General features: G+C 61.7%; 1 protein-coding gene across 1 annotated transcript in view; it reads left to right on the top strand.

Moving 5' to 3' along the window:
• The window catches only part of LOC140458966 (hemicentin-1-like), a 169,207-nt gene that overhangs the window by 8,887 nt on the left and 135,539 nt on the right, over nt 1-24,781 (top strand). The window contains exons 3-9 of the mRNA XM_072553703.1: nt 3,167-3,262; nt 8,463-8,549; nt 14,351-14,437; nt 16,892-16,978; nt 19,767-19,853; nt 21,566-21,661; nt 24,359-24,445. Of these exons, the coding sequence (XP_072409804.1) occupies nt 3,167-3,262; nt 8,463-8,549; nt 14,351-14,437; nt 16,892-16,978; nt 19,767-19,853; nt 21,566-21,661; nt 24,359-24,445 (627 nt within the window). The remainder of the gene's footprint in view (nt 1-3,166; nt 3,263-8,462; nt 8,550-14,350; nt 14,438-16,891; nt 16,979-19,766; nt 19,854-21,565; nt 21,662-24,358; nt 24,446-24,781) is intronic.

Genomic DNA, 24,781 nt, shown 5'->3' on the forward strand with positions numbered 1-24,781 from the left:
GGGGATGGTACACACTGCTGTTACTGAGGGTCGGTGGGGGGGGAGGGAGGGGAGGGTACACACTGCTGTTACTGAGGGTCGGTGGGGGGGGAGGGAGGGGATGGTACACACTGCCGTTACTGAGGGTCGGTGGGGGGGAGGGGATGGTACACACTGCTGTTACTGAGGGTCGGTGGGGGGGGAGGGAGGGGAGGGTACACACTGCTGTTACTGAGGGTCGGTGGGGGGGGAGGGAGGGGATGGTACACACTGCTGTTACTGAGGGTCGGTGGGTGGAGGGAGGGGATGGTACACACTGCTGTTACTGAGGGTCGGTGGGGGGAGGGAGGGGATGGTACACACTGCTGTTACTGAGGGTCGGTGGGTGGAGGGAGGGGATGGTACACACTGCTGTTACTGAGGGTCGGTGGGTGGAGGGAGGGGATGGTACACACTGCAGTTACTGAGGGTCGGTGGGGGGAGGGAGGGGATGGTACACACTGCTGTTACTGAGGGTCGGTGGGGGGAGGGAGGGAGGGGATGGTACACACTGCTGTTACTGAGGGTCGGTGGGTGGAGGGAGGGGATGGTACACACTGCTGTTACTGAGGGTCGGTGGGTGGAGGGAGGGGATGGTACACACTGCTGTTACTGAGGGTCGGTGGGGGGAGGGAGGGGATGGTACACACTGCTGTTACTGAGGGTCGGTGGGGGGAGGGAGGGGATGGTACACACTGCAGTTACTGAGGGTCGGTGGGGGGGGTGGGGATGGTACACACTGCAGTTACTGAGGGTCGGTGGGGGGGGGAGGGAGGGGATGGTACACACTGCAGTTACTGAGGGTCGGTGGGGGGAGGGAGGGGATGGTACACACTGCAGTTACTGAGGGTCGGTGGGGGTGGAGGGAGGGGATGGTACACACTGCTGTTACTGAGGGTCGGTGGGGGGGAGGGAGGGGATGGTACACACTGCTGTTACTGAGGGTCGGTGGGGGGGGGGTAGGGGATGGTACACACTGCAGTTACTGAGGGTCGGTGGGGGGGGAGGGGATGGTACACACTGCAGTTACTGAGGGTCGGTGGGGGTGGAGGGAGGGGATGGTACACACTGCAGTTACTGAGGGTCGGTGGGGGGAGGGAGGGGATGGTACACACTGCAGTTACTGAGGGTCGGTGGGGGGAGGGAGGGGATGGTACACACTGCAGTTACTGAGGGTCGGTGGGGGGAGGGAGGGGATGGTACACACTGCAGTTACTGAGGGTCGGTGGGGGGAGGGAGGGGATGGTACACACTGCAGTTACTGAGGGTCTGTGGGGGGGAGGGAGGGGATGGTACACACTGCAGTTACTGAGGGTCGGTGGGGGGGGGGAGGGAGGGGATGGTACACACTGCAGTTACTGAGGGTCGGTGGGGGGGAGGGAGGGGATGGTATACACTGCAGTTACTGAGGGTCGGTGGGGGGAGGGAGGGGATGGTACACACTGCAGTTACTGAGGGTCTGTGGGGGGGAGGGAGGGGATGGTACACACTGCAGTTACTGAGGGTCGGTGGGGGGGGGGAGGGGATGGTACACACTGCAGTTACTGAGGGTCGGTGGGGGGGAGGGAGGGGATGGTACACACTGCAGTTACTGAGGGTCGGTGGGGGGAGGGAGGGGATGGTACACACTGCAGTTACTGAGGGTCGGTGGGGGGGGGAGGGGATGGTACACACTGCAGTTACTGAGGGTCGGTGGGGGGAGGGAGGGGATGGTACACACTGCAGTTACTGAGGGTCGGTGTGGGGGAGGGAGGGGGTGGTACACACTGCAGTTACTGAGGGTCGGTGGGGGGAGGGAGGGGATGGTACACACTGCAGTTACTGAGGGTCGGTGGGGGGAGGGAGGGGATGGTACACACTGCAGTTACTGAGGGTCTGTGGGGGGGAGGGAGGGGATGGTACACACTGCAGTTACTGAGGGTCGGTGGGGGGGGGAGGGAGGGGATGGTACACACTGCAGTTACTGAGGGTCGGTGGGGGGGAGGGAGGGGATGGTATACACTGCTGTTACTGAGGGTCGGTGGGGGGTGGGGAGGGGATGGTACACACTGCAGTTACTGAGGGTCGGTGGGGGGGGAGGGGATGGTACACACTGCTGTTACTGAGGGTCGGTGGGGCGGAGGGAGGGAGGGGATGGTACACACTGCAGTTACTGAGGGTCGGTGGGGGGGAGGGAGGGGATGGTACACACTGCTGTTACTGAGGGTCGGTGGGGGGGAGGGAGGGGATGGTACACACTGCTGTTACTGAGGGTCGGTGGGGCGGAGGGAGGGAGGGGATGGTACACACTGCTGTTACTGAGGGTCGGTGGGGGGGGAGGGGATGGTACACACTGCAGTTACTGAGGGTCGGTGGGGGGGGAGGGGATGGTACACACTGCAGTTACTGAGGGTCGGTGGGGGAGGGAGGGGATGGTACACACTGCAGTTACTGAGGGTCGGTGGGGGGGGAGGGGATGGTACACACTGCAGTTACTGAGGGTCGGTGGGGGGGGAGGGGATGGTACACACTGCTGTTACTGAGGGTCGGTGGGGGGGAGGGGATGGTACACACTGCTGTTACTGAGGGTCGTTGGGGGGGAGGGGGGGGATGGTACACACTGCTGTTACTGAGGGTCGGTGGGGGGGGGAGGGAGGGGATGGTACACACTGCTGTTACTGAGGGTCGGTGGGGGGGAGGGTGGGGATGGTACACACTGCAGTTCCTGAGGGTCGGTCGGTGGGAGGGAGGGGATGGTACACACTGCTGTTACTGAGGGTCGGTGGGGTGAGGGAGCGAGGGGCTAGTTGTGGGTATGGGGGCTGCTTTGTCCCTGGATGGTGTTGAGCTTCTCGAGTGTTGTTGGAGCTGCCCCCACCCAGGGGCAAGTGGGGAGTATTCCCTCACCCTCCTGCCTTGGGCCTTGTCGATGGTGGGACAGGCTTTGGGGGGAGTCAGGAGGGGAGTCACTCGCTGCAGGATTCCCAGCCTCTGACCTGCTCTTGGAGCCCCTGGGTTAATGTGGTGGGTCCTGGTGAGTTTCTGGTCGATGGTAACCCCCAGGATGTTGGGAGTTGGGGGGGAGTCAGGGATGGGAACACCATTGAATATCCAGGGGGTGATTGGATGATGGCGATGTGATTAACTCTCTCTCTCTCCCCATATACAGGAACACAATCCACAACAATACCAATATTGATGGCAGAGATGGCAGAGATGGCAGAGAGGGATGCCGCACGCACCAGTCCCCACACCATAACCCAGGGTGAGTGACCACCCCCCCCAGTCCTTCATTCACACTGCCCCCTGTCTCATCCCTGTCCCACAGCAGACAGTGAGGGGGTGATCTGCCTCAGTCTCCAGCATATTCCCCTCAAGGCCTCCAGACCAATCTTGTAAGGAGTCATCTGGGGAAGAGTGATCATAACATGACTGAGCTGATCTTTAGGATGGAGGGTGACCGAGTGGATGCAAATCCCGAATCCTGAATGTAGGGAATGGGAAATGTGTGGATCTGGGATGGGAATCTGGATGGAGGGGGTGGTACACACTGCAGTTACTGAGGGTCGGTGGGGGAGGGAGGGGATGGTACACACTGCAGTTACTGAGGGTCGGTGGGGGGGGGGGAGGGGATGGTACACACTGCTGTTACTGAGGGTCGGTGGTGGGGAGGGGATGGTACACACTGCTGTTACTGAGGGTCGGTGGGGGGGAGGGAGGGGATGGTACACACTGCAGTTACTGAGGGTCAGGGGGGGGGAGGGAGGGGATGGTGCACACTGCTGTTACTGAGGGTCGGTGGGGGGGAGGGAGGGGATGGTACACACTGCTGTTACTGAGGGTCGGTGGGGGGGGGATGGTACACACTGCAGTTACTGAGGGTAGGTGGGGGGGGAGGGAGGGGATGGTACACACTGCAGTTACTGAGGGTCGGTGGGGGGGGATGGTACACACTGCAGTTACTGAGGGTCGGTGGAGGGGGGGATGGTACATTCTGCTGTTACTGAGGGTCGGTGGGGGGGGGAGGGGATGGTACACACTGCTGTTACTGAGGGTCGGTGGGGGGAGGGAGGGGATGGTACACACTGCAGTTACTGAGGGTCGGTGGGGGGGGAGGGGATGGTACACACTGCAGTTACTGAGGGTCGGTGGGGGGAGGGAGGGGATGGTACACACTGCAGTTACTGAGGGTCGGTGGGGGGGGGGGAGGGGATGGTACACACTGCAGTTACTGAGGGTCGGTGGGGGGGGGGGAGGGGATGGTACACACTGCTGTTACTGAGGGTCGGTGGGGGGGGGGGGAGGGGATGGTACACACTGCTGTTACTGAGGGTCGGTGGGGGGGGGGAGGGGATGGTACACACTGCTGTTACTGAGGGTCGGTGGGGGGTGGGGGGGGAGGGGATGGTACACACTGCTGTTACTGAGGGTCGGTGGGGGGGGGGGGGAGGGGATGGTACACACTGCTGTTACTGAGGGTCGGTGGGGGGGTGGGGGGGAGGGGATGGTACACACTGCTGTTACTGAGGGTCGGTGGGGGGGGGGGAGGGGATGGTACACACTGCAGTTACTGAGGGGTCGGTGGCGAGGGGGAGGGAGGGGATGGTACACACTGCAGTTACTGAGGGTCGGTGGGGGGGGGGGGAGGGGATGGTACACACTGCAGTTACTGAGGGTCGGGGGGGGAGGGGATGGTACACACTGCTGTTACTGAGGGTCGGTGGGGGGGGGGGGGAGGGGATGGTACACACTGCAGTTACTGAGGGTCGGGGGGGGAGGGGATGGTACACACTGCAGTTACTGAGGGTCGGTGGGGGGGGGGAGGGGATGGTACACACTGCAGTTACTGAGGGTCGGTGGGGGGAGGGAGCGAGGGGCTGGTTGTGGGTGTGGGGGCTGCTTTGTCCCTGGATGGTGTCGAGCGTCTCGAGTGTTATTGGAGCTGCCCCCACCCAGGGGCAAGTGGGGAGTATTCCCTCCCCCTCCTCCCTTGGGCCTTGTCGATGGTGGGATAGGCTTTGGGGGGAGTCAGGAGGGGAGTCACTCGCTGCAGGATTCCCAGCCTCTGACCTGCTCTTGTAGCCACTGGGTTCAATGTGGTGGGTCCTGGTGAGTTTCTGGTCGATGGTAACCCCCAGGATGTTGGGAGTTGGGGGGGAGTCAGGGATGGGAACACCATTGAATATCCAGGGGGTGATTGGATGATGGCGATGTGATTAACTCTCTCTCTCTCCCCATATACAGGAACACAATCCCAACAACACCAATATTGATGACAGAGACGACAGAGAGTGATGCCGCACGCACCAGTCCCCCACACCATAACCCAGGGTGAGTGACCACCCCCCCCAGTCCTTCATTCACACTGCCCCCTGTCTCATCCCCTGTCCCACAGCAGACAGTGAGGGGGTGATCTGCCTCAGTCTCCAGCATATTCCCCTCAAGGCCTCCAGACCAATCTTGTAAGGAGTCATCTGGGGAAGAGTGATCATAACATGACTGAGCCGATCTTTAGGATGGAGGGTGACCGAGTGGATGCAAATCCCGAATCCTGAATCTAGGGAATGGGAAATGTGTGGATCTGGGATGGGAATCTGGATGGAGGGGGTGGTACACACTGCTGTTACTGAGGGTCGGTGGGGGGGGGAGGGAGGGGAGGGTACACACTGCAGTTACTGAGGGTCGGTGGGGGGGAGGGAGGGGATGGAACACACTGCAGTTACTGAGGGTCGGTGGGGGGGGGAGGGGATGGTACACACTGCTGTTACTGAGGGTCGGTGGGGGGGAGGGAGGGGATGGTACACACTGCAGTTACTGAGGGTCGGTGGGGGGGAGGGGATGGTACACACTGCAGTTACTGAGGGTCGGTGGTGGGGAGGGGATGGTACACACTGCTGTTACTGAGGGTCGGTGGGGGGGGGGGTGGGGATGGTACACACTGCAGTTACTGAGGGTCAGTGGGGAGGGAGGGGATGGTACACACTGCTGTTACTGAGGGTCGGTGGGGGGAGGGAGGGGATGGTACACACTGCAGTTACTGAGGGTCGGTGGGGGGAGGGAGGGGATGGTACACACTGCAGTTACTGAGGGTCGGTGGGGGGGGGGGAGGGGATGGTACACACTGCTGTTACTGAGGGTCGGTGGGGGGGAGGGAGGGGATGGTACACACTGCAGTTACTGAGGGTCAGGGGGGAGGGAGGGGATGGTACACACTGCAGTTACTGAGGGTCGGTGGGGAGAGGGTGGGGATGGTACACACTGCAGTTACTGAGGGTCAGGGGGGGAGGGAGGGGATGGTACACACTGCAGTTACTGAGGGTAGGTGGGGGGAGGGAGGGAGGGGATGGTACACACTGCTGTTACTGAGGGTCGGTGGGGGGGGGATGGTACACACTGCAGTTACTGAGGGTAGGTGGGGGGAGGGAGGGAGGGGATGGTACACACTGCTGTTACTGAGGGTCGGTGGGGGGGGGATGGTACACACTGCAGTTACTGAGGGTAGGTGGGGGGGGAGGGAGGGGATGGTACACACTGCAGTTACTGAGGGTCGGTGGGGGGAGGGAGGGGATGGTACACACTGCAGTTACTGAGGGTCGGTGGGGGGGGAGGGGATGGTACACACTGCTGTTACTGAGGGTCGGTGGGGGGGAGGGAGGGGATGGTACACACTGCAGTTACTGAGGGTCGGTGGGGGGGGGAGGGGATGGTACACACTGCAGTTACTGAGGGTCGGTGGGGGGAGGGAGGGGATGGTACACACTGCAGTTACTGAGGGTCGGTGGGGGGGGAGGGGATGGTACACACTGCAGTTACTGAGGGTCGGTGGGGGGGGGAGGGGATGGTACACACTGCAGTTACTGAGGGTCGGTGGGGGGGGGGGAGGGGATGGTACACACTGCTGTTACTGAGGGTCGGTGGGGGGGGGGGAGGGGATGGTACACACTGCTGTTACTGAGGGTCGGTGGGGGGTGGGGGGGGAGGGGATGGTTACACACTGCTGTTACTGAGGGTCGGTGGGGGGGGGGGGAGGGGGATGGTACACACTGCTGTTACTGAGGGTCGGTGGGGGGTGGGGGAGGGGGATGGTACACACTGCTGTTACTGAGGGTCGGTGGGGGGGGGGGAGGGGATGGTACACACTGCTCTTACTGAGGGTCGGTGGGGGGTGGGGGGGAGGGGATGGTACACACTGCCGTTACTGAGGGTCGGTGGGGGGGGGGAGGGGATGGTACACACTGCAGTTACTGAGGGTCGGTGGGGGGAGGGAGGGGATGGTACACACTGCAGTTACTGAGGGTCGGTGGGGGGGGAGGGAGGGGATGGTACACACTGCAGTTACTGAGGGTCGGTGGGGGGCGGGGGGGATGGTACACACTGCAGTTACTGAGGGTCGGTGGGGGAGGGAGGGGATGGTACACACTGCAGTTACTGAGGGTCGGTGGGGGGGAGAGAGGGGATGGTACACACTGCTGTTACTGAGGGTCGGTGGGGGGGGGAGGGGATGGTACACACTGCAGTTACTGAGGGTCGGGGGGGGAGGGGATGGTACACACTGCAGTTACTGAGGGTCGGTGGGGGGAGGAGGGGATGGTACACACTGCAGTTACTGAGGGTCGCTGGGGGGAGGGAGGGGATGGTACACACTGCAGTTACTGAGGGGGGGGGAGGGAGGGGATGGTACACACTGCAGTTACTGAGGGTCGGTGGGGGAGGGAGGGGATGGTACACACTGCTGTTACTGAGGGTCGGTGGGGGGGGGGAGGGGGATGGTACACACTGCTGTTACTGAGGGTCGGTGGGGGGGGGGAGGGGATGGTAACACACTGCAGTTACTGAGGGTCGGTGGGGGGGAGGGAGGGGATGGTACACACTGCAGTTACTGAGGGTCGTTGGGGGGGGGAGGGAGGGGATGGTACACACTGCAGTTACTGAGGGTCGGGGGGGGGGAGGGAGGGGATGGTACACACTGCAGTTACTGAGGGTCGGTGGGGGGGAGGGAGGGAGGGAGGGGATGGTACACACTGCATTTACTGAGGGTCGGTGGGGGGAGGGAGCGAGGGGCTGGTTGTGGGTGTGGGGGCTGCTTTGTCCCTGGATGGTGTTGAGCTTCTTGAGTGTTATTGGAGCTGCCCCCACCCAGGGGCAAGTGGGGAGTATTCCCTCACCCTCCTGCCTTGGGCCTTGTCGATGGTGGGACAGGCTTTGGGGGAGTCAGGAGGGGAGTCACTCGCTGCAGGATTCCCAGCCTCTGACCTGCTCTTGGAGCCCCTGGGTTAATGTGGTGGGTCCTGGTGAGTTTCTGGTCAATGGTAACCCCAGGATGTTGGGAGTTGGGGGGGGGGGGAGTCGGGGGGGGGGGGGGGGGGGGGGGGGGAGGGATATGGAACACATTGAATATCCAGGGGGGTGATTGGATGATGGCGATGTGATTAACTCTCTCTCTGTCTCTCTCTCCCCATATACAGGAACACAATCCACAACAATACCAATATTGATGGCAGAGATGGCAGAGAGCGATGCCGCACTCACCAGTCCCCACACCATAACCCAGGGTGAGTGACCACCCCCCCCAGTCCTTCATTCACACTGCCCCCTGTCTCATCCCCTGTCCCACAGCAGACAGTGAGGGGGTGATCTGCCTCAGTCTCCAGCATATTCCCCTCAAGGCCTCCAGACCAATCTTGTAAGGGGTCATCTGGGGAAGAGTGATCATAACATGACTGAGCTGATCTTTAGGATGGAGGGTGACCGAGTGGATGCAAATCCCGAATCCTGAATCTAGGGAATGGGAAATGTGTGGATCTGGGATGGGAATCTGGATGGAGGGGGTGGTACACACTGCAGTTACTGAGGGTCGGTGGGGGAGGGAGGGAGGGGATGGTACACACTGCTGTTACTGAGGGTCTGTGGGGGAGGGGGGAGGGGATGGTACACACTGCTGTTACTGAGGGTCGGTGGGGGGGGAGGGAGGGGAGGGTACACACTGCTGTTACTGAGGGTCGGTGGGGGGGGAGGGAGGGGATGGTACACACTGCCGTTACTGAGGGTCGGTGGGGGGGAGGGGATGGTACACACTGCTGTTACTGAGGGTCGGTGGGGGGGGAGGGAGGGGAGGGTACACACTGCTGTTACTGAGGGTCGGTGGGGGGGGAGGGAGGGGATGGTACACACTGCTGTTACTGAGGGTCGGTGGGTGGAGGGAGGGGATGGTACACACTGCTGTTACTGAGGGTCGGTGGGGGGAGGGAGGGGATGGTACACACTGCTGTGACTGTGGGTCGGTGGGGGGGAGGGAGGGGATGGTACACACTGCTGTTACTGAGGGTCGGTGGGTGGAGGGAGGGGATGGTACACACTGCTGTTACTGAGGGTCGGTGGGTGGAGGGAGGGGATGGTACACACTGCAGTTACTGAGGGTCGGTGGGGGGAGGGAGGGGATGGTACACACTGCTGTTACTGAGGGTCGGTGGGGGGAGGGAGGGAGGGGATGGTACACACTGCTGTTACTGAGGGTCGGTGGGTGGAGGGAGGGGATGGTACACACTGCTGTTACTGAGGGTCGGTGGGTGGAGGGAGGGGATGGTACACACTGCTGTTACTGAGGGTCGGTGGGGGGAGGGAGGGGATGGTACACACTGCTGTTACTGAGGGTCGGTGGGGGGAGGGAGGGGATGGTACACACTGCAGTTACTGAGGGTCGGTGGGGGGGGTGGGGATGGTACACACTGCAGTTACTGAGGGTCGGTGGGGGGGGGAGGGAGGGGATGGTACACACTGCAGTTACTGAGGGTCGGTGGGGGGAGGGAGGGGATGGTACACACTGCAGTTACTGAGGGTCGGTGGGGGGGAGGGAGGGGATGGTACACACTGCAGTTACTGAGGGTCGGTGGGGGGGAGGGAGGGGATGGTACACACTGCTGTTACTGAGGGTCGGTGGGGGGGAGGGAGGGGATGGTACACACTGCTGTTACTGAGGGTCGGTGGGGGGGGGTAGGGGATGGTACACACTGCAGTTACTGAGGGTCGGTGGGGGGGGAGGGAGGGGATGGTACACACTGCAGTTACTGAGGGTCGGTGGGGGGGGAGGGGATGGTACACACTGCAGTTACTGAGGGTCGGTGGGGGGGAGGGAGGGGATGGTACACACTGCAGTTACTGAGGGTCGGTGGGGGTGGAGGGAGGGGATGGTACACACTGCAGTTACTGAAGGTCGGTGGGGGGAGGGAGGGGATGGTACACACTGCAGTTACTGAGGGTCGGTGGGGGGGGGGAGGGAGGGGATGGTACACACTGCTGTTACTGAGGGTCAGTGGGGGGGGGGAGGGGATGGTACACACTGCAGTTACTGAGGGTCGGTGGGGGTGGAGGGAGGGGATGGTACACACTGCAGTTACTGAAGGTCGGTGGGGGGAGGGAGGGGATGGTACACACTGCAGTTACTGAGGGTCGGTGGGGGTGGAGGGAGGGGATGGTACACACTGCAGTTACTGAAGGTCGGTGGGGGGAGGGAGGGGATGGTACACACTGCAGTTACTGAGGGTCGGTGGGGGGGGGAGGGAGGGGATGGTACACACTGCTGTTACTGAGGGTCAGTGGGGGGGGGGAGGGGATGGTACACACTGCAGTTACTGAGGGTCGGTGGGGGGGGGGGAGGGGATGGTACACACTGCTGTTACTGAGGGTCGGTGGGGGGGAGGGAGGGGATGGTACACACTGCAGTTACTGAGGGTCGGTGTGGGGGAGGGAGGGGGTGGTACACACTGCAGTTACTGAGGGTCGGTGGGGGGAGGGAGGGGATGGTACACACTGCAGTTACTGAGGGTCGGTGGGGGGAGGGAGGGGATGGTACACACTGCAGTTACTGAGGGTCTGTGGGGGGGAGGGAGGGGATGGTACACACTGCAGTTACTGAGGGTCGGTGGGGGGGGGAGGGAGGGGATGGTACACACTGCAGTTACTGAGGGTCGGTGGGGGGGAGGGAGGGGATGGTATACACTGCTGTTACTGAGGGTCGGTGGGGGGTGGGGAGGGGATGGTACACACTGCAGTTACTGAGGGTCGGTGGGGGGGGAGGGGATGGTACACACTGCTGTTACTGAGGGTCGGTGGGGCGGAGGGAGGGAGGGGATGGTACACACTGCAGTTACTGAGGGTCGGTGGGGGGGAGGGAGGGGATGGTACACACTGCTGTTACTGAGGGTCGGTGGGGGGGAGGGAGGGGATGGTACACACTGCTGTTACTGAGGGTCGGTGGGGCGGAGGGAGGGAGGGGATGGTACACACTGCTGTTACTGAGGGTCGGTGGGGGGGGAGGGGATGGTACACACTGCAGTTACTGAGGGTCGGTGGGGGGGGAGGGGATGGTACACACTGCAGTTACTGAGGGTCGGTGGGGGAGGGAGGGGATGGTACACACTGCAGTTACTGAGGGTCGGTGGGGGGGGAGGGGATGGTACACACTGCAGTTACTGAGGGTCGGTGGGGGGGGAGGGGATGGTACACACTGCTGTTACTGAGGGTCGGTGGGTGAGGGAGGGGATGGTACACTCTGCAGTTACTGAGGGTCGGTGGGGGGGGAGGGGATGGTACACACTGCAGTTACTGAGGGTCGGTGGGGGGGGAGGGAGGGGATGGTACACACTGCTGTTACTGAGGGTCGGTGGGGGGAGGGAGGGGATGGTACACACTGCTGTTACTGAGGGTCGGTGGGGGGGGGGGGAGGGGATGGTACACACTGCTGTTACTGAGGGTCGGTGGGGGGTGGGGGGGGAGGGGATGGTACACACTGCAGTTACTGAGGGTCGGTGGGGGGGAGGGAGGGGATGGTACACACTGCAGTTACTGAGGGTCGGTGGGGGGAGGGAGGGGATGGTACACACTGCTGTTACTGAGGGTCGGTGGGGGGGGGAGGGGATGGTACACACTGCTGTTACTGAGGGTCGGTGGGGGGGGGGGGAGGGGATGGTACACACTGCTGTTACTGAGGGTCGGTGGGGGGTGGGGGGGGAGGGGATGGTACACACTGCTGTTACTGAGGGTCGGTGGGGGGTGGGGGGGGAGGGGATGGTACACACTGCTGTTACTGAGGGTCGGTGGGTGGGAGGGAGGGGATGGTACACACTGCAGTTACTGAGGGTCAGTGGGTGGGCGGGAGGGGATGGTACACACTGCTGTTACTGAGGATCAGTGGGCGGTGGGTGAGGGGATGGTACACACTGCAGTTACTGAGGGTCGGTGGGGGGGAGGGGATGGTACACACTGCTGTTACTGAGGGTCGGTGGGGGGGAGGGAGGGGATGGTACACACTGCTGTTACTGAGGGTCGGTGTGGGGGGAGGGAGGGGATGGTACACACTGCTGTTACTGAGGGTCGGGGGGGGGAGGGGATGGTACACACTGCTGTTACTGAGGGTCGGTGGGGGGGAGGGAGGGGATGGTACACACTGCAGTTACTGAGGGTCGGTGGGGGGAGGGAGGGGATGGTACACACTGCAGTTACTGAGGGTCGGTGGGGGAGGGAGGGGATGGTACACACTTCAGTTACTGAGGGTCGGTGGGGGGGGGAGGGAGGGGATGGTACACACTGCAGTTACTGAGGGTCGGTGGGGGGGGGAGGGAGGGGATGGTACACACTGCTGTTACTGAGGGTCGGTGGGGGGAGGGAGGGGATGGTACACACTGCAGTTACTGAGGGTCGGTGGGGGGAGGGAGGCGATGGTACACACTGCAGTTACTGAGGGTCTGTGGGGGGAGGGAGGGGATGGTACACACTGCTGTTACTGTGGGTCGGTGGGGGGGGAGGGAGGGGATGGTACACACTGCAGTTACTGAGGGTCGGTGGGGGGGAGGGAGGGGATGGTACACACTGCAGTTACTGAGGGTCGGTGGGGGGGGGAGGGAGGGGATGGTACACACTGCTGTTACTGAGGGTCAGTGGGGAGGGAGGGGATGGTACACACTGCAGTTACTGAGGGTCGGTGGGGGGGGAGGGAGGGGATGGTACACACTGCAGTTACTGAGGGTCGGTGGGGGGAGGGAGGGGATGGTACAAACTGCAGTTACTGAGGGGGGGGGAGGGAGGGAGGGGATGGTACACACTGCTGTTACTGAGGGTCGGTGGGGGGGAGGGAGGGGATGGTACACACTGCTGTTACTGAGGGTCGGTGGGGGGGGGAGGGAGGGGATGGTACACACTGCAGTTACTGAGGGTCGGTGGGGGGAGGGAGGGGATGGTACACACTGCAGTTACTGAGGGTCGGTGGGGGGAGGGAGGGGATGGTACACACTGCTGTTACTGAGGGTCGGTGGGGGGGAGGGAGGGGATGGTACACACTGCAGTTACTGAGGGTCGGTGGGGGGGAGGGAGGGAGGGGATGGTACACACTGCAGTTACTGAGGGTCGGTGGGGGGGGAGGGGATGGTACACACTGCAGTTACTGAGGGTCGGTGGGGGGAGGGAGGGGATGGTACACACTGCAGTTACTGAGGGTCGGTGGGAGGGGGGGGGAGGGGATGGTACACACTGCAGTTACTGAGGGTCGGTGGGGGGGGGAGGGAGGGGATGGGACACACTGCAGTTACTGAGGGTCGGTGGGGGAGGGAGGGGATGGTACACACTGCAGTTACTGAGGGTCGGTGGGGGGGGGAGGGAGGGGATGGGACACACTGCAGTTACTGAGGGTCGGTGGGGGAGGGAGGGGATGGTACACACTGCAGTTACTGAGGGTCGGTAGGGGGGAGGGAGGGGATGGTACACACTGCTGTTACTGAGGGTCGGTGGGGGGGGGGAGGGAGGGGATGGTACACACTGCTGTTCCTGAGGTTCGGTGCGGGGAGGGAGGGGATGGTACACACTGCTGTTCCTGAGGGTCGGTGGGGGGGGGAGGGAGGGGATGGTACACACTGCTGTTCCTGAGGGTCGGTGGTGGGAGGGAGGGGATGGTACACACTGCAGTTACTGAGGGTCGGTGGGGGGAGGGAGCGAGGGGGTGTTTGTGGGTGTGGGGGCTGTTTTGTCCCTGGATGGTGTCGAGCGTCTCGAGTGTTATTGGAGCTGCCCCCACCCAGGGGCAAGTGGGGAGTATTCCCTCACCCTCCTGCCTTGGGCCTTGTCGATGGTGGGATAGGCTTTGGGGGGAGTCAGGAGGGGAGTCACTCGCTGCAGGATTCCCAGCCTCTGACCTGCTCTTGTAGCCACTGGGTTAATGTGGTGGGTCCTGGTGAGTTTCTGGTCGATGGTAACCCCCAGGATGTTGGGAGTTGGGGGGGAGTCAGGGATGGGAACACCATTGAATATCCAGGGGGTGATTGGATGATGGCGATGTGATTAACTCTCTCTCTCTCCCCATATACAGGAACACAATCCCCAACAACACCAATATTGATGACAGAGACGACAGAGAGTGATGCCGCACGCACCAGTCCCCACACCATAACCCAGGGTGAGTGACCACCCCCCCCAGTCCTTCATTCACACTGCCCCCTGTCTCATCCCCTGTCCCACAGCAGACAGTGAGGGGGTGATCTGCCTCAGTGTCCAGCATATTCCCCTCAAGGCCTCCAGACCAATCTTGTAAGGAGTCATCTGGGGAAGAGTGATCATAACATGACTGAGCCGATCTTTAGGATGGAGGGTGACCGAGTGGATGCAAATTCCGAATCCTGAATCTAGGGAATGGGAAATATGTGGATCTGGGATGGGAATCTGGATGGAGGGGTGGTACACACTGCTGTTACTGAGGGTCTGTGGGGGGAGGGAGGAGATGGTACACACTGCAGTTACTGAGGGTCGGTGGGGGGAGGGAGGGGATGGTACACACTGCTGTTACTGAGGGTCGGTGGGGGGGGGAGGGGATGGTACACACTGCAGTTACTGAGGGTCGGTGGGGGGAGGGAGGGGATGGTACACACTGCAGTTACTGAGGGTCGGTGGGGGGGGAGGGAGGGGATGGTACACACTGCAGTTACTGAGGGTCGGTGGGGGGGGGAGGGGATGGTACACACTGCAGTTACTGAGGGTCGGTGGGGGGGAGGGTTGGGATGGTACACACTGCTGTTACTGAGGGTCGGTGGGGGGGGGGAGGGAGGGGATGGTACACACTGCAGTTACTGAGGGTCGGTGGGGGGGGGAGGGGATGGTTCACACTGCAGTTACTGAGGGTCGGTGGGGGGAGGGAGGGGATGGTACACACTGCAGTTACTGAGGGTCGGTGGGGGGGGAGGGAGGGGATGGTACACACTGCAGTTACTGAGGGTCGGTGGGGGAGGGGATGGTACACACTGCAGTTACTGAGGGTCGGTGGGGGGAGGGAGGGAGGGGATGGTACACACTGCAGTTACTGAGGGTCGGTGGGGGGGGAGGGAGGGGATGGTACACACTGCAGTTACTGAGGGTCGGTGGGGGGGGGGGATGGTACACACTGCTGTTACTGAGGGTCGGTGGCGGGGGGGGAGGGGATGGTTCACACTGCAGTTACTGAGGGTCGGTGGGGGGAGGGAGGGGATGGTACACACTGCAGTTACTGAGGGTCGGTGGGGGGAGGGAGGGGATGGTACACACTGCAGTTACTGAGGGTCGGTGGGGGGGAGGGATGGTACACACTGCTGTTACTGAGGGTCGGTGGGGGGAGGGAGGGGATGGTACACACTGCAGTTACTGAGGGTCGGTGGGGGGAGGGAGGGGATGGTACACACTGCAGTTACTGAGGGTCGGTGGGGGGGAGGGATGGTACACACTGCTGTTACTGAGGGTCGGTGGGGGGGGGGAGGGGATGGTACACACTGCAGTTACTGAGGGTCGGTGGGGGGGAGGGAGGGGATGGTACACACTGCAGTTACTGAGGGTCGGTGGGAGGGAGGGGATGGTACACACTGCAGTTACTGAGGGTCGGTGGGGGGGAGGGGAGGGGATGGTACACACTGCAGTTACTGAGGGTCGGTGGGGGGGAGGGAGGGGATGGTACACACTGCAGTTACTGAGGGTCGGTGGGGGGGAGGGAGGGGATGGTACACACTGCAGTTACTGAGGGTCGGTGGAGGGAGGGAGGGGATGGCACACACTGCAGTTACTGAGGGTCGGTGGGGGGAGGGAGGGGATGGTACACACTGCAGTTACTGAGGGTCGGTGGGGGGGGGGGGAGGGAGGGGATGGTACACACTGCAGTTACTGAGGGTCGGTGGGGGGGGGGGAGGGAGGGGATGGTACACACTGCAGTTACTGAGGGTCGGTGGGGGGGGAGGGAGGGGATGGTACACACTGCTGTTACTGAGGGTCGGTGGGGGGGGGAGGGGATGGTACACACTGCAGTTACTGAGGGTCGGTGGGGGGGGAGGGAGGGGATGGTACACACTGCAGTTACTGAGGGTCGGTGGGGGGGTAGGAGGGGATGGTACACACTGCTGTTACTGAGGGTCGGTGGGGGGAGGGAGGGGATGGTACACACTGCTGTTACTGAGGGTCGGTGGGGGGGAGGGAGGGGATGGTACACACTGCATTTACTGAGGGTCGGTGGGGTGAGGGAGCGAGGGGCTGGTTGTGGGTGTGGGGGCTGCTTTGTCCCTGGATGGTGTTGAGCTTCTCGAGTGTTGTCGGAGCTGCCCCCCACCCTGGGGCAAGTGGGGAGTATTCCCTCACCCTCCTGCCTTGGGCCTTGTCGATGGTGGGACAGGCTTTGGGGGGAGTCAGGAGGGGAGTCACTCGCTGCAGGATTCCCAGCCTCTGACCTGCTCTTGGAGCCCCTGGGTTAATGTGGTGGGTCCTGGTGAGTTTCTGGTCGATGGTAACCCCCAGGATGTTGGGAGTTGGGGGGGAGTCAGGGATGGGAACACCATTGAATATCCAGGGGGTGATTGGATGATGGCGATGTGATTAACTCTCTCTCTCTCCCCATATACAGGAACACAATCCCCAACAACACCAATATTGATGACAGAGACGACAGAGAGTGATGCCGCACTCACCAGTCCCCACACCATAACCCAGGGTGAGTGACCACCCCCCCCAGTCCTTCATTCACACTGCCCCCTGTCTCATCCCCTGTCCCACAGCAGACAGTGAGGGGGTGATCTGCCTCAGTCTCCAGCATATTCCCCTCAAGGCCTCCAGACCAATCTTGTAAGGAGTCATCTGGGGAAGAGTGATCATAACATGACTGAGCTGATCTTTAGGATGGAGGGTGACCGAGTGGATGGAAATCCCGAATCCTGAATCTAGGGAATGGGAAATGTGTGGATCTGGGATGGGAATCTGGATGGAGGGGGTGGTACACACTGCTGTTACTGAGGGTCGGTGGGGGGGGGAGGGAGGGGAGGGTACACACTGCTGTTACTGAGGGTCGGTGGGGGGGGAGGGAGGGGATGGTACACACTGCTGTTACTGAGGGTCGGTGGGGGGGGGAGGGAGGGGATGGTACACACTGCTGTTACTGAGGGTCGGTGGGGGGGATGGAGGGGATGGTACACACTGCTGTTACTGAGGGTCGGTGGGGGGGAGGGAGGGGATGGTACACACTGCTGTTACTGAGGGTCGGTGGGGGGAGGGAGGGGATGGTACACACTGCAGTTACTGAGGGTCGGTGGGGGGAGGGAGGGGATGGTACACACTGCAGTTACTGAGGGTCGGTGGGGGAGGGAGGGGATGGTACACACTGCAGTTACTGAGGGTCGGTGGGGGAGGGAGGGGATGGTACACACTGCAGTTACTGAGGGTCGGTGTGGGGGAGGGAGGGGATGGTACACACTGCTGTTACTGAGGGTCGGTGGGGGGAGGGAGGGGATGGTACACACTGCAGTTACTGAGGGTCGGTGGGGGGAGGGAGGGGATGGTACACACTGCAGTTACTGAGGGTCGGTGGGGGGAGGGGATGATACACGCTGCAGTTACTGAGGGTCGGTGGGGGGAGGGAGGGGATGGTACACACTGCTGTTACTGAGGGTCGGTGGGGGGGGGGAGGGGATGGTACACACTGCTGTTACTGAGGGTCGGTGGGGGGGAGGGAGGGGATGGTACACACTGCAGTTACTGAGGGTCGGTGGGGGGAGGGAGGGGATGGTACACACTGCAGTTACTGAGGGTCGGTGGGGGGGAGGGAGGGGATGGTACACGCTGCTGTTACTGAGGGTCGGTGGGGGGAGGGGATGGTACACACTGCAGTTACTGAGGGTCGGTGGGGGGAGGGAGGGGATGGTACACACTGCTGTTACTGAGGGTCGGTGGGGGGGAGGGAGGGGATGGTACACACTGCTGTTACTGAGGGTCGGTGGGGGGAGGGAGGGGATGGTACACACTGCTGTTACTGAGGGTCGGTGGGGGGGAGGGAGGGGATGGTACACACTGCTGTTACTGAGGGTCGGTGGGGGGGAGGGAGGGGATGGTACACACTGCTGTTACTGAGGGTCAGTGGGGGGGAGGGAGGGGATGGTACACACTGCTGTTACTGAGGGTCGGTGGGGGGAGGGAGGGGATGGTACACACTGCAGTTACTGAGGGTCGGTGGGGGGAGGGAGGGGATGGTACACACTGCAGTTACTGAGGGTCGGTGTGGGGGAGGGAGGGGATGGTACACACTGCTGTTACTGAGGGTCGGTGGGGGGAGGGAGGGGATGGTACACACTGCAGTTACTGAGGGTCGGTGGGGGGAGGGAGGGGATGGTACACACTGCAGTTACTGAGGGTCGGTGGGGGGGAGGGAGGGGATGGTACTCACTGCGGTTACTGAGGGTCGGTGGGGGGGGGATGGTACACACTGCAGTTACTGAGGGTCGGTGGGGGGAGGGAGGGGATGGTACACACTGCAGTTACTGAGGGTCGGTGGGGGGGGGATGGTACACACTGCAGTTACTGAGGGTCGGTGGGGGGAGGGAGGGGATGGTACACACTGCAGTTACTGAGGGTCGGTGTGGGGGAGGGAGGGGATGGTACACACTGCTGTTACTGAGGGTCGGTGGGGGGAGGGAGGGGATGGTACACACTGCAGTTACTGAGGGTCGGTGGGGGGAGGGAGGGGATGGTACACACTGCAGTTACTGAGGGTCGGTGGGGGGGAGGGAGGGGATGGTACTCACTGCGGTTACTGAGGGTCGGTGGGGGGGGGATGGTACACACTGCAGTTACTGAGGGTCGGTGGGGGGAGGGAGGGGATGGTACACACTGCAGTTACTGAGGGTCGGTGGGGGGGGGATGGTACACACTGCAGTTACTGAGGGTCGGTGGGGGGAGGGAGGGGATGGTACACACTGCTGTTACTGAGGGTCGGTGGGGGAGGGAGGGGATGGTACACGCTGCTGTTACTGAGGGTCGGTGGGGGGAGGGGATGGTACACGCTGCTGTTACTGAGGGCCGGTGAGGGGGGAGGGAATGTTACTCCTTGCTGTTACTGAGCGTTGGTGGGGGGAGGGAACGAGGGTGTGTTTGTGGGTGTTGGGGCTGCTTTGTCCCTGGATGGTGTTGAGCTTCTCGAGTGTTGTTGGAGCTGCCCCCACCCAGGGGCAAGTGGGGAGTATTCCCTCTCCCTCCTCCCTTGGGCCTTGTCGATGGTGGGACAGGCTTTGGGGGGAGTCAGGAGGGGAGTCACTCGCTGCAGGATTCCCAGCCTCTGACCTGCTCTTGGAGCCCCTGGGTTAATGTGGTGGGTCCTGGTGAGTTTCTGGTCGATGGTAACCCCCAGGATGTTGGGAGTTGGGGGGGAGTCAGGGATGGGAACACCATTGAATATCCAGGGGGTGATTGGATGATGGCGATGTGATTAACTCTCTCTCTCTCCCCATATACAGGAACACAATCCCCAACAACACCAATATTGATGACAGAGACGACAGAGAGTGATGCCGCACTCACCAGTCCCCACACCATAACCCAGGGTGAGTGACCACCCCCCCCAGTCCTTCATTCACACTGCCCCCTGTCTCATCCCCTGTCCCACAGCAGACAGTGAGGGGGTGATCTGCCTCAGTCGCCAGCATATTCCCCTCAAGGCCTCCAGACCAATCTTGTAAGGGGTCATCTGGGGAAGAGTGATCATAACATGACTGAGCTGATCTTTAGGATGGAGGGTGACCGAGTGGATGGAAATCCCGAATCCTGAATCTAGGGAATGGGAAATGTGTGGATCTGGGATGGGAATCTGGATGGAGGAGATGGTACACACTGCAGTTACTGAGGGTCGGTGGGGGGGAGGGAGGGGATGGTACACACTGCAGTTACTGAGGGTCGGTGGGGGGGGGGAGGGAGGGGATGGTACACACTGCAGTTACTGAGGGTCGGTGGGGGGGAGGGAGGGGATGGTACACACTGCAGTTACTGAGGGTCGGTGGGGGGAGGGAGGGGATGGTACACACTGCTGTTACTGAGGGTCTGTGGGGGGAGGGAGGGGATGGTACACACTGCTGTTACTGAGGGTCGGTGGGGGGGAGGGAGGGGATGGTACACACTGATGTTACTGAGGGTCGGTGGGGGGAGGGAGGGGATGGTACACACTGCAGTTACTGAGGGTCGGTGGGGGGTGGGTGGGGATGGTACACACTGCAGTTACTGAGGGTCGGTGGGGGGGGGAGGGAGGGGATGGTACACACTGCAGTTACTGAGGGTCGGTGGGGGAGGGAGGGAGGGGATGGTACACACTGCTGTTACTGAGGGTCGGTGGGGGGAGGGAGGGGATGGTACACACTGCAGTTACTGAGGGTCGGTGGGGGGGGAGGGAGGGGATGGTACACACTGCAGTTACTGAGGGTCGGTGGGGGGGGGAGGGGATGGTACACACTGCAGTTACTGAGGGTCGGTGGGGGGAGGGAGGGGATGGTACACACTGCAGTTACTGAGGGTCGGTGGGGGGGAGGGAGGGGATGGTACTCACTGCGGTTACTGAGGGTCGGTGGGGGGGGGATGGTACACACTGCAGTTACTGAGGGTCGGTGGGGGGAGGGAGGGGATGGTACACACTGCAGTTACTGAGGGTCGGTGGGGGGGGGATGGTACACACTGCAGTTACTGAGGGTCGGTGGGGGGAGGGAGGGGATGGTACACACTGCTGTTACTGAGGGTCGGTGGGGGAGGGAGGGGATGGTACACGCTGCTGTTACTGAGGGTCGGTGGGGGGAGGGGATGGTACACGCTGCTGTTACTGAGGGCCGGTGAGGGGGGAGGGAATGTTACTCCTTGCTGTTACTGAGCGTTGGTGGGGGGAGGGAACGAGGGTGTGTTTGTGGGTGTTGGGGCTGCTTTGTCCCTGGATGGTGTTGAGCTTCTCGAGTGTTGTTGGAGCTGCCCCCACCCAGGGGCAAGTGGGGAGTATTCCCTCTCCCTCCTCCCTTGGGCCTTGTCGATGGTGGGACAGGCTTTGGGGGGAGTCAGGAGGGGAGTCACTCGCTGCAGGATTCCCAGCCTCTGACCTGCTCTTGGAGCCCCTGGGTTAATGTGGTGGGTCCTGGTGAGTTTCTGGTCGATGGTAACCCCCAGGATGTTGGGAGTTGGGGGGGAGTCAGGGATGGGAACACCATTGAATATCCAGGGGGTGATTGGATGATGGCGATGTGATTAACTCTCTCTCTCTCTCTCTCTCTCTCCCCATATACAGGAACACAATCCACAACAATACCAATATTGATGGCAGAGATGGCAGAGATGGCAGAGAGGGATGCCGCACGCACCAGTCCCCACACCATAACCCAGGGTGAGTGACCACCCCCCCCAGTCCTTCATTCACACTGCCCCCTGTCTCATCCCCTGTCCCACAGCAGACAGTGAGGGGGTGATCTGCCTCAGTGTCCAGCATATTCCCCTCAAGACCTCCAGACCAATCTTGTAAGGAGTCATCTGGGGAAGAGTGATCATAACATGACTGAGCCGATCTTTAGGATGGAGGGTGACCGAGTGGATGCAAATCCCGAATCCTGAATCTAGGGAATGGGAAATATGTGGATCTGGGATGGGAATCTGGATGGAGGGGGTGGTACACACTGCTGTTACTGAGGGTCTGTGGGGGGAGGGAGGGGATGGTACACACTGCTGTTACTGAGGGTCTGTGGGGGGAGGGAGGGGATGGTACACACTGCAGTTACTGAGGGTCGGTGGGGGAGGGAGGGGGTGGTACACACTGCAGTTACTGAGGGTCGGTGGGGGGAGGGAGGAGATGGTACACACTGCAGTTACTGAGGGTCGGTGGGGGAGGGAGGGGATGGTACACACTGCAGTTACTGAGGGTCGGTGGGGGGGGAGGGGATGGTACACACTGCAGTTACTGAGGGTCGGTGGGGGGGGGGAGGGGATGGTACACACTGCAGTTACTGAGGGTCGGTGGGGGGGAGGGAGGGGATGGTACACACTGCAGTTACTGAGGGTCAGTGGGGGGGAGGGAGGGGATGGTACACACTGCTGTTACTGAGGGTCGGTGGGGGGGGAGGGAGGGGATGGTACACACTGCAGTTACTGAGGGTCGGTGGGGGGAGGGAGGGGATGGTACACACTGCTGTTACTGAGGGTCAGTGGGGGGGGGAGGGGATGGTACACACTGCAGTTACTGAGCGTCGGTGGGGGGGAGGGAGGGGATGGTACACACTGCTGTTACTGAGGGTCGGTGGGGGGGGGAGGGAGGGGATGGTACACACTGCAGTTACTGAGGGTCGGTGGGGGGGGAGGGAGGTGATGGTACACACTGCAGTTACTGAGGGTCGGTGGGGGGAGGGAGGGGATGGTACACACTGCAGTTACTGAGGGTCGGTGGGGGGGGGAGGGGATGGTACACACTGCAGTTACTGAGGGTCGGTGGGGGGGGAGGGAGGGGATGGTACACACTGCTGTTACTGAGGGTCGGTGGGGGGGGAGGGAGGGGATGGTACACACTGCAGTTACTGAGGGTCGGGGGGAGGGAGGGAGGGGATGGTACACACTGCAGTTACTGAGGGTCGGGGGGAGGGAGGGGATGGTACACACTGCAGTTACTGAGGGTCGGGGGGAGGGAGGGGATGGTACACACTGCTGTTACTGAGGGTCGGTGGGGGGAGGGAGGGGATGGTACACACTGGTGTTACTGAGGGTCGGTGGGGGAGGGAGGGGATGGTACACACTGCAGTTACTGAGGGTCGGTGGGGGGAGGGGGGGTGATGGTACACACTGCAGTTACTGAGGGTCGGTGGGGGGAGGGAGGGGATGGTACACACTGCTGTTACTGAGGGTCGGTGGGGGGGGGGAGGGGATGGTACACACTGCTGTTACTGAGGGTCGGTGGGGGGGGGAGGGGATGGTACACACTGCAGTTACTGAGGGTCGGTGGGGGGGGGGGAGGGGATGGTACACACTGCAGTTACTGAGGGTCGGTGGGGGGAGGGAGGGGATGGTACACACTGCAGTTACTGAGGGTCGGTGGGGGGGGGAGGGGGATGGTACACACTGCTGTTACTGAGGGTCGGTGGGGGGGGGAGGGGATGGTACACACTGCAGTTACTGAGGGTCGGTGGGGGGGGAGGGAGGGGATGGTACACACTGCAGTTACTGAGGGCCGGTGGGGGGAGGGAGGGGATGGTACACACTGCTGTTACTGAGGGTCGGTGGGGGGGGAGAGGGAGGGGATGGTACACACTGCAGTTACTGAGGGTCGGTGGGGGGAGGGAGGGGATGGTACACACTGCAGTTACTGAGGGTCGGTGGGGGGGGAGGGAGGGGATGGTACACACTGCTGTTACTGAGGGTCAGTGGGGGGGAGGGAGGGGATGGTACACACTGCAGTTACTGAGGGTCGGTGGGGGGAGGGAGGGGATGGTACACACTGCTGTTACTGAGGGTCGGTGGGGGGGGAGAGGGAGGGGATGGTACACACTGCAGTTACTGAGGGTTGGTGGGGGGGGAGGGAGGGGATGGTACACACTGCTGTTACTGAGGGCCGGTGTAGGGGAGGGAGGGGATGGTACACACTGCTGTTACTGAGGGTTGATGGGGGGGTAGGAGGGGATGGTACACACTGCAGTTACTGAGGGTCGGTGGGGGGAGGGAGCGAGGGGCTGGTTGTGCGTGTGGGGGCTGCTTTGTCCCTGGATGGTGTTGAGCTTCTCGAGTGTTGTTGGAGCTGCCCCCACCCAGGGGCAAGTGGGGAGTATTCCCTCACCCTCCTGCCTTGGGCCTTGTCGATGGTGGGACAGGCTTTGGGGGGAGTCAGGAGGGGAGTCACTCGCTGCAGGATTCCCAGCCTCTGACCTGCTCTTGGAGCCCCTGGGTTAATGTGGTGGGTCCTGGTGAGTTTCTGGTCGATGGTAACCCCCAGGATGTTGGGAGTTGGGGGGGAGTCAGGGATGGGAACACCATTGAATATCCAGGGGGTGATTGGATGATGGCGATGTGATTAACTCTCTCTCTCTCTCTCTCTCCCCATATACAGGAACACAATCCCCAACAACACCAACATTGATGGCAGAGATGGCAGAGAGTGATGCCGCACTCACCAGTCCCCACACCATAACCCAGGGTGAGTGACCACCCCCCCCAGTCCTTCATTCACACTGCCCCCTGTCTCATCCCCTGTCCCACAGCAGACAGTGAGGGGGTGATCTGCCTCAGTCTCCAGCATATTCCCCTCAAGGCCTCCAGACCAATCTTGTAAGGAGTCATCTGGGGAAGAGTGATCATAACATGACTGAGCTGATCTTTAGGATGGAGGGTGACCGAGTGGATGCAATTCCCGAATCCTGAATCTAGGGAATGGGAAATATGCGGATCTGGGATGGGCATCTGGATGGGAACGTGACTAGGAAGAGTTTACAGAATATGGTCCAAATTCTGGTAAACGGGAGAAGGTCAGGCT

Source organism: Chiloscyllium punctatum, chromosome 34 (genome assembly GCF_047496795.1).
Source record: "Chiloscyllium punctatum isolate Juve2018m chromosome 34, sChiPun1.3, whole genome shotgun sequence".
NCBI lineage: Eukaryota > Metazoa > Chordata > Chondrichthyes > Orectolobiformes > Hemiscylliidae > Chiloscyllium > Chiloscyllium punctatum.